At 41.7% G+C, this 14,232-nt stretch overlaps 1 protein-coding gene across 1 annotated transcript; it reads left to right on the top strand.

Annotated features, from left to right (window-relative positions):
* The first annotated feature begins 174 nt into the window (after positions 1-174).
* Positions 175-14,132, top strand: tm9sf2 (transmembrane 9 superfamily member 2). The gene is made up of 17 exons (XM_029449213.1): positions 175-600; positions 3,961-4,028; positions 4,551-4,644; positions 5,968-6,095; positions 6,337-6,466; positions 6,921-7,045; positions 7,498-7,609; positions 7,962-8,041; positions 8,489-8,597; positions 8,834-8,966; positions 9,979-10,098; positions 10,251-10,308; positions 10,399-10,558; positions 11,474-11,625; positions 12,213-12,324; positions 12,540-12,711; positions 13,711-14,132. Exons 1-17 carry the CDS (start codon positions 484-486, stop codon positions 13,776-13,778), a joined length of 1,938 nt encoding a protein of 645 aa, XP_029305073.1. The 5' UTR covers positions 175-483; the 3' UTR covers positions 13,779-14,132.
* The last annotated feature ends 100 nt before the right edge of the window (positions 14,133-14,232 follow it).

Raw genomic sequence — 14,232 nt, 5'->3', positions numbered from 1 at the left:
TGCATATGCATTGATCATACTGACAATCCACCCATCCATTATCTGTAACTGCCATAGATAACCGCTTATCCGTTACCGGGTCGCGGGGGGCTGAGATGCAGGCTACACCCTGTCTGGAGGTCGTCAGGCAATCATTGGGCTGACTCATAGAGGCAACCATTCACGCTCACATACCACCTATGGGCAATATCAAAGTTATCAATGAACCTAACCTGCATGTCTTTGTGCTGTGGGAGGGAGCTGGAGATAAGAATTGGAGTGTTGTTGCAACAACATATCGTGTTTGCTCCTCGCATTTATATTGTGTTTTCTTGCATGATCCCATAATTCCACCCTTTACGAAGCAGGACTTCCGGCATGTGATGTGTCTGCCCGCTGCTGAACCGGATGCTGGTGGCTGTCCAGTGTGGATGTCAGATGCAGTGCAAACTGCGAAGAGGAGCAAGTTAACTGTCTAAATCTTGAAGAGTGGCCGGTGTGAGGATGTTGCGGTGGCTGCTTGGAGCTGCGCTGCTGGCTCGAGCGGCCGGCTTCTACCTCCCGGGTCTGGCTCCCGTGAGCTTCTGTGAGCATGGAATAGACCAAGTCCCAGACTGCAAGGTAAACAGAACATGTCACACAACACCTGAGCAGCTGCCAGATGTTATAGCAAAACAACTGAATAACCAGTATGGAGTGCACTCACTAAATACATAGACAAGAGGTGTTTGGATGCTGTAGGTGAGCTAGTTCTTTATAAACACATACCATGTATGCGAAGCAGCTAACGTTAGCCCAAACAAACAGCAAAGCTAACAGACACTATAATAACAAGATAGCATGCTAGCTGTAACTTAGCTACATACTTCAAAGTAACTTCGTTAGTCTGGACGTCACACTTGTAACAGATATTGTCAGATTGTATCAGTGACTCTTGGTTGCTTAGTTAGAACGTCAGCACGTGTCACACTCTGTAGGGCTGAGACTGATTTGAACAAACTGTATTATGTTATTGTAAGGTTATATTTACTGAGAATTCACATATACTAGAAACTGTAAGAGCCGTCGTCCTGTCTCATTTAGATCGTCACCCTAACCAGTTTAATTGCTATAGTTATACTACTTGGACATATTTGTAAAATCATGTGCACTACAAAGTGCTTATTGTACAATATTGGGAGGTATGATATTGACTTTATTATATCATCCTCTAAAATTATTTGGTGTATCCAGTATCAGTGACAGTCAGCACTGATGCAACTGTCAGCTGTGATAGTTACTGGCCTTTTTCCAAACCTGCATAAAGCCCAAATGTTTATATAAAAAGCTTCAGACTGACTAGAAAACACACATTCAGAACATACTGAATAATCCCCAACTGTTTCTGTTTATTATAACAATCACCACACTTTGAAAGGCAAACCACTAATGGTCCTAGAGAAGTTAAATGGAGCTCCACAAGTAAACTAAACATCATGAGTTTATTTATTTATGTAGTTGACAAGTTATAGACATGTGCTTTCTTTGCAATCACTTTGTCAGAGTTGGGTGTCATTATATTCTTTATCTGTTGCCAGTTATCATGAAAACCTCCAAATGATCCATAATAGTCAGCTTGTCAGACCAAGCTCTGTGAACATTCCTGTGGATAAGTTCTGATTTATTTTTCGCAATTATTATTTGATCGCCTGCTCACGATTATTTGAACTGAACGCCATCATTTGTTTGTAATTGTTCAATTCCACAATTAAGGGAGTTGTAGGTCAATGTATTCTATTGTTATGTTATGTATTATATATCGGCGTCTTTTTCAATCAGCTGGGTAAATCAAAGTGTGTTTCCTCACAAGGTGCCAATGTGAGGAAACACACTTAGTAGAAAAGAGCTTGGCTGTCTAGACCTTGCTGCTCTTCGGCAGCTTCTTTAATTTCAGCTCATACGAGTCCATATTTCTTGCTTTCTGAAGCAAGATGATTGGTTTTGTAATTTTCACTACATCGTTATTTATTCTCGTTTTCTTCGCCTACTTGTGTTTCCCTGTTGCATATTAAGTTTTGAAAATAAAATCAATCTACATTAATTTAATGTCTTGAACCACTGTTTGGTTACATTAGGCCTACACAACAGTTTTAGAAAAATCTATATAAATATAAATCTATGTGCAGCAGAGCAAGAGGTTTATTTAAAGCAGGTTTATATTAGATGCGTGGCTTTATTTTCTAATTCCCCCAAGGATCTTCATCATATATCCCCTAATACCCTAACAAGGCTTTTATTATAAAACATTTGCAGAACCTTGTGAAAAATTCAGAGACGTGCACGGTTCCCATACGTCAGGGGTCCCCAAACTTTTTCCTGTGAGGGCCACATAATTGTTCCCTTCTCTGATGGGGGCCGGGGTCAGTTTGTAACAGAAAAAGTGTGACGATCGCAGGGGTGCCTAAACGTAAACATTTATTGTCTTCCAAAAAGCCACACATAACCAAATATTAATAACCCTTTCTGGGATCTTCACAGAAAAAAAAGTCAGGAAATAACAGATGAGACAAACAGCCTTTTCTTTGCATTGAACAAACAAATTATCGTTTGGCCACTGCAGGTTAAATACCCTGCATTCTGAATCAATTTTTCTCTTACCTAACCTTTTCGCCATTATTCCGTTCTATTTGACAGGGGCTAGTCTAGGATTCGCGTGGCCAGACTGAAAAAAAAATCATAATGCGTCTCTGGTATTGTTCAGGGGGCCAGGACCAAATGTGGAGGGGGCCTTAGTTTGGGGACCACTGCCATAGTACTTCAAATGTAGCTGATGCCATCATGTGGCACTTCTACATCACTACAGTTTTGCTGGGACAGTAACACATACACCGGCAGAGACTGAAATAGGACAACAACGCTTTAGATGAGTAATCCACAACAACAAAGTGCTGAAAATAAAATTATTTGATTTATACTTCATCAATCAATATATATTGTTGAATTTCTTTAATGAAAGCGATGGAAATGTCCTATGCTTAGTTGGTATGCACATTATATGACAGTGCATGCCATGATAAAATACAGTATTAGGCTGATGATGTCATAAAATTAACAGAAAAAGACAATTAAATCTTAGGTCTTGTCTCATTATTCATCTTTCCTCTGCATCCACCTCCTGCGTGGTGCTGAATGGGCTTGAATTTATTTGCAATTTGAAACACCTCAGAAACCCAGTGAATAATGGAGGGACTGTGGCAGGTATAGTGCCTAGAAAAAGCATCTGTCCCAGTGTTTCCCCTAGGTTTACGGCTTTGGAGGGGCGCTCACCGTGCGGGGGGGGGGTTGCGTTCAAGTGATTGCGTGCGCGTGCGTGGCGCGGGGAGATTGTGTGCGCGTGCGTGGTGCGGTTTCTATTTAGTTCTCCCCTCTCCTTTCTTCCGCTCTGTAAGTGTGTGCGCACGTATGTGTGTGTCAGCTGTGAAGCCCCGCCCTTCGTAAAACGGAGCGAAGGAGAGAATGTGAATGCGCAAAGTAGACAGTACAAACTGAACCGTGCACATAAATTAGATCAATAGCATAAACGTTTAGTTTATTTAATAAAAGAGCACCTGTGAGTGTGAAAAGTGACTTGTGAATAATGAAAATATATTAATTTTTTTATAAAAAAAAACAAAAAAAACCACCTTGAATTTCAGGCAGGGCGCTGGGCTCCGTTGGCGGGGTGCAGCGCCAAGACAATGGTAGGGGAAACACTGTGTCCCCTTGGACTCTTTCATGGTTTATTTATTCACCCAAATTCCAAAAAAAACACAATAAACTAAAAAAGTAACAAATGTCCTCACATACCCAGAGCGGTGAGTTTTGTTACAGTGTCCTCCTACAAGGTGTACTAAAAATACCAACCAATCAAAAATCAATATCTGACAACATGAACATGAATGCCTGATGGGAGCGTTCTTACTGTCTTCCTAATATGTGTCTGTCTGCTTTGTTTTATTCTAGTCCGCCATTGAGCTGTTTGTGAACCGGTTGGATTCAGTGGAGTCTGTTCTGCCTTATGAATATACTGCGTAAGTGCCAAATGCGTAACACGGTACCAATGTGTTGTTTCTTTGTATGACTTGTATTTCATCCATGTTGGTCTTCCTCCAGGCAGCACAACCTTCTCTGTACCTTACCGTCTGTCCAAACGCTTTCAAGAATTGTTGTTGTTGCAGTTTAAAGCTGAAGTTGTAAATTGTACATTCTGCTTTTGAAAGTCATTATTGTTCATATGATTGGATGTGAATGAGTCCACGGTCCTTCTACAAATGAAAGAAGAAAATACTCATCAACATTGTGATGATCATCCCATGGACAACAACGCAGCAGCAGTGGTCTTATTTCAGACTGTCAGTTTCAACAGTGTATCTGTGCCCAAGTCGGCAGAGAGCCTGGAGTTCTTCTCTGTTTGGAGTTCTCTCCATCATCTGGAACCCTTTGGCCCAGATAACAAGTTACTGCATGCAGTGTGTGTAATGAGCAATAAAGGTGTTGTGCAGTGTAATGTGTTCTCCTCCAAACATTTGAACAGATGCCTCCTGTTTGTGCAGGTTTGACTTCTGCTCCGAGAAAAAAATGAAACGTCCCTCAGAGAATCTGGGCCAGGTTCTTTTTGGGGAGAGGATCGAACCCTCACCATACAAGGTAACACACATCTATATAAACACACACACACACACACACACACACACACACACACACACACACACACACACACACACGCACACATTGAATTCCACGAATTAAGATCTTTTAGTGGCTATGTTTATACACGCATAGACACAGAAGGTCCTACATTTAGGCCAGGAAAGGTGCAGAAAAGTAGATCCAATAAAGGAAGTATCTACACACTGAATTATAGCTCTTGAACTATATTAGACGGTTATCACAGAAATCACATTAAATTACAGATAGAATATATTTTTAACGATTGAAAAAGGGTTATCCAGCATAATGTGGCAAATGTGTACAAGATTGAATAGACCTGCATGTCCCCATGTCATGTTACATATTTGCATGATGAGTGGGAACTATAATCCAGAGTGAAGACTCTGCTTTGTTCTACATGCACATAATAACATCTTCATTACAAAGCATAAATGATGAACCAGTGGAAGAGGCAGAACAGAGAGCAACATCTTTGGTATGTGCAACATCAGCTTTTGGTTGCCCAAACCCGAAATATGGTTGCCATATTTAGTAACCTTATATGTGAGTTATTAGGATCGTCAATGAAAATGTGACATTATACCGTGAGTCAGGGACCGTCCTTAATTATTTGTCTCAAGCCATGTTTTACAGTTCATGTAGCTGACGCCTTTGTCCAAAGCGTCATGTCATGTGATAAGCTATGACTGCACACTTTAAGAAGAAATGTTTCTGGGAGCACTACAGAACAATGCAGATGGACATTTCATGTCCACTCACATTATAGACACCTCCACTGACTATCGTGTAACAATTTGGCCACAATTTTGCACATTGACCATAAAAGACCAGCCATATACTTTCCACTTCTTGTTTTAATTTACTGGAGCTTGACTGAAGGTTTACACCTGCTTCTCCCACTCTTAGAACTATACATCTCCGGTGTATGTCCGTGCTGATATTGATCTTCTTATTTGACGTTAAACAAGAGGGTTCCCACAAATATTGTGGGTTCCTTTTATGGGGATGATATGTGTCAGTGTACGTCTGTTGCACATCATAACAAGGGGACATATTAACTCTTGATTGAACCAGACAATGTGTTTTATATTGTATGTTTTATGGGCAAGGAAAGCATCCATCCTGTGTTTTGTTTAATGTCAAATTACTACTAGATTGTTTCTATATCAATTGTTTTGTTGTAAAATATGCACAGTGGAGAATAATGCATTGTTAATATCAATGATGGCAAACAAACACAACTGAGCTGTAACAGTGCCAAAGCACACACACACACACACACACACTAACTGTGTCCAGTTTGAGTTTAAGAAACCTGCAGCGTGTCAGAAGGTCTGCAACAAAACCTACGACACCAACAACCCATCAGACAAAGCTAAACTGGACTTCCTCAAGAAAGGCATGTTACTCAACTACCAGCATCACTGGTACGTATCAGACACACACACACAGACACAGACACAGACACACAGACACAGACACAGACACACTCACACAAACAGAGACACACACACCGACACAATTCTGGTCAACCTTTTGCTTTGTGCTATGTTGTGAGTAAATGTGTCTGCAAGTTTGATAGAACATTGTGTGTGTGTGTGTGTGTGTGTGTGTGTGTGTGTGTGTGTGTGTGTGTGTGTGTGTGTGTGTGTGTGTGTGTGTGTGTAGGATTGTGGATAACATGCCAGTCACCTGGTGCTATGATGTTGAAGATGGACAGAAGTTCTGTAATCCTGGTTTTCCTATCGGCTGTTACGTCACAGAAGCGGGTCGACCCAAAGACGCCTGCGTGGTCAATGTGAGTGGGTCACACATGGACACACACAAAGCCCTCTTTAACAGTATAAATCCAATTTTTTATCAAACTAAAATATTCACAAATGGCCAGTAATTCACACGATTGGATGGTGTATAGACGGTGAACTGTGATACATTAACCTCAGTGAGACGCTGACACTGTTGGCAGCCTCTAACTCCTATAACATTCGGCTTTTAAGGACACTGCATAGAATGTATGTGAATACAGCATCTTTCACGTGTCATGGCAAGCTGTTTTTTTCATTTTTAAAACAAGCCAATCCTGATGGAAGTCAGTGTCTGTGGGTCTGATTTGTTGGGGGATAGAAACAGGTTCAGCAGAACATCACTGTCAGTGTCCAGAATGGTTCATATCCTACACAGATGTAACTGTACTAACACATTATTACACTGTCTATGCTTTGAACCTTTTGTGTCTTGGTTTTGTTTTCCAGTCTAACTTTAATGAAAAGGATGCTTTTTACATCTTTAACCATGTGGACATCACCATCCATTACCACATCGTTGAGCATGAACAACTGGGAGCACGATTGGTTGCCGCTAAGATTGAACCCAAAAGGTAATAAATGACTGAATGATAGATAATGTGGAGCTGTCCCCATCGAGTGACTTTACATACAAATTATAATTCTTCCACCTGCCGTACATTGCTGTCATACTGACGTCATCTTCACCACTTATATTGCAAATATTAATGTGTCCTGCTTATATTGTTTAATTTTTCTAAAAATTACACTTGCTGTAGATGCATGTTTTTTAGCTCTGTATGTATTATGTCGTAATATGTTGATAGTTTTACATTTGGGTAAAGTTACTGTAGAACTTAGTTTGGATGCTGAAGGAGTTCTGGTCGTGTCCACTAGTATGAAAGCCATTTGTTCCACAGACTAGTAGAATAGTGTGCTTTGAATTAGCGTTATTTTAGGTTCTGCTTGCAATGTCTTCAGATCTCAATATGCTAACTAGATAACTGGTGGACTTTACTACTTTAATCCTTTTATCCCTTTCCAGCTATGAAAACCCTAATTCCAAAAGCCCTGATTGTTCTGGAGGGCCAAAGTTCCTGCAAAACAAACACACAGGAGTGTTCGAGATCCAATACACCTACTCTGTCAACTTCGTGGTTCGTACAATAGTATCGTCTCGGTGTGTTTAATGCTGCTAGAATTTGGAGAAAGTGATTCTGATGACTCTGTTGGTTAAAGTTAAAGTGTGCCAAAATGTCACTTTTCATTTGACAAATTTTTAGCGTGAAACTAATTATTTTCTTTGGTACACTTTAAAATAATTAATGTTTACCACACCTGGTGTGTGTGTGTGTGTGTGTGTGTGTGTGTGTGTGTGTGTGTGTGTGTGTGTGTGTGTGTGTGTGTGTGTGTGTGTGTGTGTGTGTGTGTGTGTGTGTGTGTGTGTGTGTGTGTGTGTGTGTGTGTGTGTGTGTGTGTGTGTGTGTGTGTGTGTGTGTGTGTGTGTAGGAAGACAAGAGTATTCGTTGGGCATCTAGATGGGACTACATCCTGGAGTCGATGCCTCACACCAACATCCAGTGGTTCAGGTGAGACTCAAACACGCTCACATTAATATTCCTCTCTTCTAAGCTGTATGCTCTTAGTTTGAGCAATTTTTTCTCACTTTAAGTCAGAGCAGAACAAACTCTGAAACTGGGTTTGACAGCAGTGTGACGGTGATTCCTCTTGTCCTCCCTCCTGTCCCTCGGCCTTGTTTCTCTGTCCAGTGCGGACCATAACGGCATCCCACAGGATTCCTGTCCTGTCTCATTATTTAGGCTTGAAAAGCTTCTGATGCAAAAAACGTTAATGATGTCCCACCGTGTCATGATTCATTCAAACTATTGCTCAACCCTGGTGTCTATCAGCTAACCCATTGTCTCTAAGCACAGAGACAATCCACATCAAAATACTGATACAACATTAATTAAGTAATGAACCAAATTGGGTCAACAGCAATAACTCATTTGGCATTGCTGTTCTTCTATCCCCAGCATAATGAACTCGTTGGTGATTGTGTTGTTCCTGTCTGGAATGGTAGCCATGATCATGCTGAGGACTCTGCATAAAGATATCGCCAGATACAATCAGATGGACTCTGTGGTGAGTACCTGTACGTCTCTGTGGCTGACCGGACACCTTTGAGCTGAGATGGAGCTGTGGGCCGAAAAGGTGTCGACAGTTTTAAGTTCATAGTTACAGCAATGATTAACTAACTTAATATTTACTATCACATGAGACATACTCATCCAAGGCAGTCCTGGCACTACTGGAACAGGGCTGGTGGAAGAGAGGGGTCGAGCTGTTCTCATCCTCTGCTCGTTTATTTTGTTCTCCAGGAAGATGCTCAGGAGGAGTTTGGGTGGAAGTTGGTCCATGGGGATGTTTTCCGACCTCCGAGGAAGGGAATGCTGCTGTCTGTTTTCCTGGGCTCTGGAACCCAGATCTTCATTATGACCTTTGTCACCCTTTGTATGTCTTTTTTGTCTTTATTTTATCTCTGATAGTTTAGTAGAATTATAAAAAAACTGGCATCTATGACTGTTTTTTAAATCTAGTACCATCTTATGGTGACAGGCCTGATGGGTTTGATGCTTCATTACTTGCTCTGTCATATCCGCTCCACTAATGAATGCTCCCTGACTCTATGCCTTGCCTGATTTAGTTAATACAAAGTGTAAAATACAAGACATGCAACATCTCATGGCATCAAATAATTCAGAAAAATCAATTATCGACCGTCATTGACTAAATGACTAAAATCAGCACGGACTAGAACGTGACTAAGGTCGGGATGATTAAGAATGATCCAGACTTAAATGACTTGTAAGCCATGATCAAAAGGAAATTAAACATGGCCAGCGTAACCAGAATGCAATGATGTGAAACAATTGACTATGGCCAAGAATGGTGTGTATCTAAGATGAAACATAATTAAAACACCCCCACCAGTTAGTTACATGTATGACTTTCGGCTTCAGAGATGCTCAAGACCTTTCTCATGTATATCCTCGCTGACTCCATGTAAAAGGATTTATGCTTTATGGATGATGTTGTCACATATACTGTGATGCGTTGCCATACTGATCCCAGGCATGCCTCCTTCAGTAATCGGGTAAATCTCATACGGCGCAGATGATATTTTAACCAGTAGAAAGAGGGATGCAAACCACTGCTGTTGATAGTTGGAGGACTTGGTCGAGTCAGAGGAACACACCAGCTCATCATAGAGAAAGTTATTCTATTCCAGTGATCAAGCAGATGAGACTGAAAGCAAATCCGAGCAACACCAGGAGATACAGGAGAGCCCCTAAGGGATAACGTGCAGGAGGAGCAGCTATCGTTTTGTGATGATTCAGCTCCTTCAGAGGAGAAGGACTTTGTTATACCACGGATGTGCTGCAATTTCTTCATTATGTTTTTACTCACTGTATCCTAACTTTAAATGTATGACGTGTAATAACGTAATCTCCCCTCTCTCCAGTCTTTGCCTGTCTTGGGTTCCTCTCCCCGGCAAACCGTGGTGCTCTGATGACATGTGCTGTTGTTCTCTGGGTTCTTCTGGGTACTCCTGCTGGATATGTGGCTGCTCGCCTTTACAAATGTAAGTGAGAAAGGAAACAGGGAAGTGTTTTATGTTGGGGAGAACAGTGATTCCAGGTAGGGCTGCAGTTATCATTATTGTCACAATCCAGTTTGATTTTATTTCTATAAATCTTTTTCTTCATTGTCTTTATGTTTTTGTTTTTTTGTCAGCTTTTGGAGGAGAGAAGTGGAAGACCAACGTCCTGCTGACAGCCTTCCTCTGTCCTGGGTAAGACTGCTCCGGCTGGCTCTCACACCAACCACTTGATCCTACTCTCACTCATTAACTCCATGTGTCATCCTCTCCGTCTCTACTCAGGGTGGTGTTTGCAGATTTCTTTGTGATGAACTTGATCCTGTGGGGTGAAGGGTCTTCAGCAGCCATGCCCTTTGGGACCCTGGTAGCCATATTGGCTCTTTGGTTCTGTATCTCAGTTCCACTTACCTTTATAGGAGCATACTTTGGCTTCAAGAAGACAGTAAGTAAATATAAAAGTACAATTCATACCTAATACATTCTGTAATTGTTGGTATACATTTTATGTCAGCGGTGGTTTACAGAAAGAGTGTCATAATCAGTTAAGTACAGTAAGTAATCAAGAAACAAAAAACTAAATGTGAGTGTGTAGCTCGGTTAAGCATTGTCTGTGTTATGTTCCGTGTCATCATGATGACTTCACGGTTCCTCCTCTCTAAGATACTGTAAGCAAACAAACAGGAATGTGAAGATGCTATAGGCCCGCCGTGGTTCAATAATAAACCTAATGTATTTTGGAGTGTCTGTTTCAGGGTGTACCTATCTGAAAGTATGATTCTCTCTCTCTCTCTCTCTCAGGAGAGAGGGGGAGAGGAGAGAGAGAGCAGAGAGGCAGAGAGGAGAGGGAGAGAGAGAGGGGAGAGAGAGAGAGCGAGGCGCGCCGAGCTAGGGAGATGGGCGCGGGGGGAGCGGGCGATAGCAGGGGGGCGGTTCGACCGAGTCGCGTCAGGGAGAGCGGGGAGGGCGCGGGAAACAGTTCTCTCTTTCGAGAGGGATCGGTTGTGAGCTCGAGAGGTGGAGAGGCGGGCGCGAGCTGTTTGAGCGGTTGGAGATTGCGGGCGCGGCGTGCGGGGCGTTGCTTTGCGCTCGCGCCTCGAGACCTCTCTCGGATCTCCCGCAGCTCTCTCACGAGCCTCTCTGCACGCTCGCTTTCTTTCTATCTCTTCTCTCTCTCTTTTCTCTCTCTCTCTCTCTTTCTCTCTCTCTCTCTCTCTTTCTCTTCTCTCCTCTGCTATCTGTTCTCTTTTCTCCTCTCTCTTCTTTCTTCTTCCCTCTCTCTTTCTCTTTCTAGCTCTCTCTCTATTTCACTGTCTCACTCTCACTCATCTTCCGCTCTCTGCTGTGACTAATTTCTCAGGGTATTGAACACCCAGTGCGGACCAATCAGATTCCTCGTCAAGTCCCAGAGCAGTCCTTCTACACAAAGCCTTTCCCCGGTATCATCATGGGAGGAATTCTGCCTTTTGGATGTATATTTATTCAACTATTCTTCATATTGAACTCCATCTGGTGAGAATGAAGAAAAAGTTATTATTTATATGATAAGATATATATATATATATATATATATAAGATGGAAGACATCTTGCAAGCTCAGCTTTTGCTACTAAATGTAAGAATGTAAAGCTGATGATCAGTTCACCCTCTTCGGAGCTGTGGTGAGTCTTTAAATGACTCTGAAAGCCTGAAATACATTAACGGGTATGAGTATGAGACAAATGGAACAGAATGATAAAGTATGAAACATTTTCTTAAGTGTCACATTGTCCATTCTGGTTTTTAGATTATAGTGGGACATACTGCATATATGCTTTTGTCTATAACTATTTCGGCAGATAGACCCACATTGAGTAAATGTGGTGGTTATTCTAATCAACATAAATGACCTGACTTTTCATTCAACTTTGACAGAGTGTATGAAAACCCCAAATAAAGTATCGAATTAGGCAGAACCAGAGATAAATGACATGTCGAGGGGTTAAATCTGTAACCAGTCTCCTGTTTCTCTCACCAAATATGGAGGCAAACTGAGAATAACATGCATTTACTCTATTGTATTTACTGTAGTCCCTTTAAAGACATGTTTGTGCCTGCAGGTCCCATCAGATGTACTACATGTTTGGCTTCCTTTTCCTTGTCTTCATTATCCTGGTGATCACCTGCTCTGAGGCCACCATCCTCCTCTGCTACTTCCACTTATGTGCTGAGGTAAACCACATGATCTTAACATCATCATCTTTATGTTTACAGGAGATTCAGACAGGAGAGGCTTGAGATTGACGGTCAAAGCATGTCTTGAAATGTTTGTAATAATTCTTGTGTTACTGTGATTGATGTAACTCTCCAGCATTGACCGGGCTCTGTGTCAGGCAGGGCCTTGCTTCCCTCACATCTCCACTCTGCTGTGTTTCTCCTCCTCGCAGGACTACCATTGGCAGTGGCGTTCCTTCCTGACCAGCGGCTTCACTGCTGTCTATTTCCTGGTCTATGCCATTCATTACTTCTTCTCTAAGCTGCAAATCACTGGACTGGCCAGCACCATCCTGTACTTTGGATACACCATGATCATGGCTCTCATCTTTTTCTTATTCACTGGTAGGTATATAAACAATAAGGGAAGGATGAGGGTTGATGTACTTTTGCATTTGGGATTGTCATCTTGTCACACAAAGCGACAGAACTGATTATTTCTGGGCGTTAAAAGGAAAGATGTCGGTTCAACGGATGGGAAATGTTATTGTCAGGATGGAGCTATTTTTAAATTTGATAATTGATGGCATTTTTAGATCATTAGTCAATGTCCTTGATTATTACAGTATCTGAGGGTATCAAGTCTAGTTTATCTGCACAGACTTTAATCATTTTTGCAGTGGAAAGGGTGTAAAGACTGATGAGACTGCAGAGCTTTCTGTGTGATGGGGACATCCAACATAATTGACAGTGACATGACCTGAAGTTGATATGGCAAACGTGTCTGTGCCCATCTGATAAATATCAGAAGCAATCAATAAACTTAAATCTCACTACCGTTGAACCCAAGTCCAGTTTTCACTGTTCCTTGAGCTCTGGTTTGGTCTCCACCATCATCTGGGAACATTTCTGTCTCTTTAGCTGCTAAATACTCCTCCATGTCACCAGCTGTTCACTAAGTGTCCCTGTGTACTGTTTGTAGCGGAGCAGGTAGTGTTCTGTGGTTGTGCTTGTTTGTCTGTGTCCAGTTTCACACTGATTGAGTTTTATAAAACAGAGCCATGCGTCGTCGTGTGTACACCAAGTTTTAGTCGTGAATCTACACAGAGTTTTATCCATCTGGTGTTAGTGACCACTCAATCAATGGTGAAATAAATGATACTAGCTTTGGATCAGTTCAGCTATGTTCTAAGAAAAGCTATAATATTCAACAGTATGTCTTGTAGAGTCCTGAAATTGCAAAGGGTTGAGAGTTATAGTGCTACATTACATACAGGAAAAACAGTCTTTGGTATCGGCCCACTGCCCCTCAACCTCACATGTTTAAACAGTGTGTTATAGCGATGTTGTGCTGTGGGGATTAAACCTTAACTGTAATTAAAGGGGTATTTTCTCTGTCCTCAGGTTCAATCGGCTTCTTTGCCTGTTTCTGGTTTGTTACCAAGATCTACAGTGTGGTCAAAGTGGACTGAAGGATCCGAACACACAGACTCTTTATGGCTGGAGGTTGCTTTCTCCCATTAACCTGTGGAACATTGAGCAAACTGAACTGAACATAACAATCCTTCACCTCCTCGTTTCCTCAAGCAGAGCTGACTCTCTTTTTTTTTCGTGTGCCTAAAATGTTTTGTGTGTGAGCATGTGTACACTGGGTTGTAATTTTGAACATACAGTATGTAACTGCATATAATCTGAATGAAATGAATCATAACTCTACAAGCCTGTTCCCAGTATCTTTCTCATGTCACCTCACAGAGTGCAGTGCCCCACATGTCATGCATCTTCTGTAGTCAGACAAATAAAGCTGCAGGGTCTGCTTCCTAACAGCTGCTTTCTCACATGGGTTGTGTTAAAACTATGCTCAGGTGTGAAGTTTTCTATTTTCACCGTTTTGTGTGCAAGATTATTCTTTTTCAGAAACTAGTA

The sequence above is a fragment of the Cottoperca gobio genome, chromosome 15 (assembly GCF_900634415.1).
Source record: "Cottoperca gobio chromosome 15, fCotGob3.1, whole genome shotgun sequence".
NCBI lineage: Eukaryota > Metazoa > Chordata > Actinopteri > Perciformes > Bovichtidae > Cottoperca > Cottoperca gobio.
This window is presented reverse-complemented; position numbering and strand designations above follow the sequence as displayed.

Bases quoted from the DNA above. Each gene is read 5' to 3' on its own strand.
- tm9sf2 (XM_029449213.1), top strand. From the start codon at position 484: ATGTTGCGGTGGCTGCTTGGAGCTGCGCTGCTGGCTCGAGCGGCCGGC. The intron at 11,626-12,212 runs GTGAGAATGAAG...TTGTGCCTGCAG, and splicing joins TTCATATTGAACTCCATCTG to GTCCCATCAGATGTACTACA. The intron at 12,325-12,539 runs GTAAACCACATG...TCCTCCTCGCAG, and splicing joins ACTTCCACTTATGTGCTGAG to GACTACCATTGGCAGTGGCG.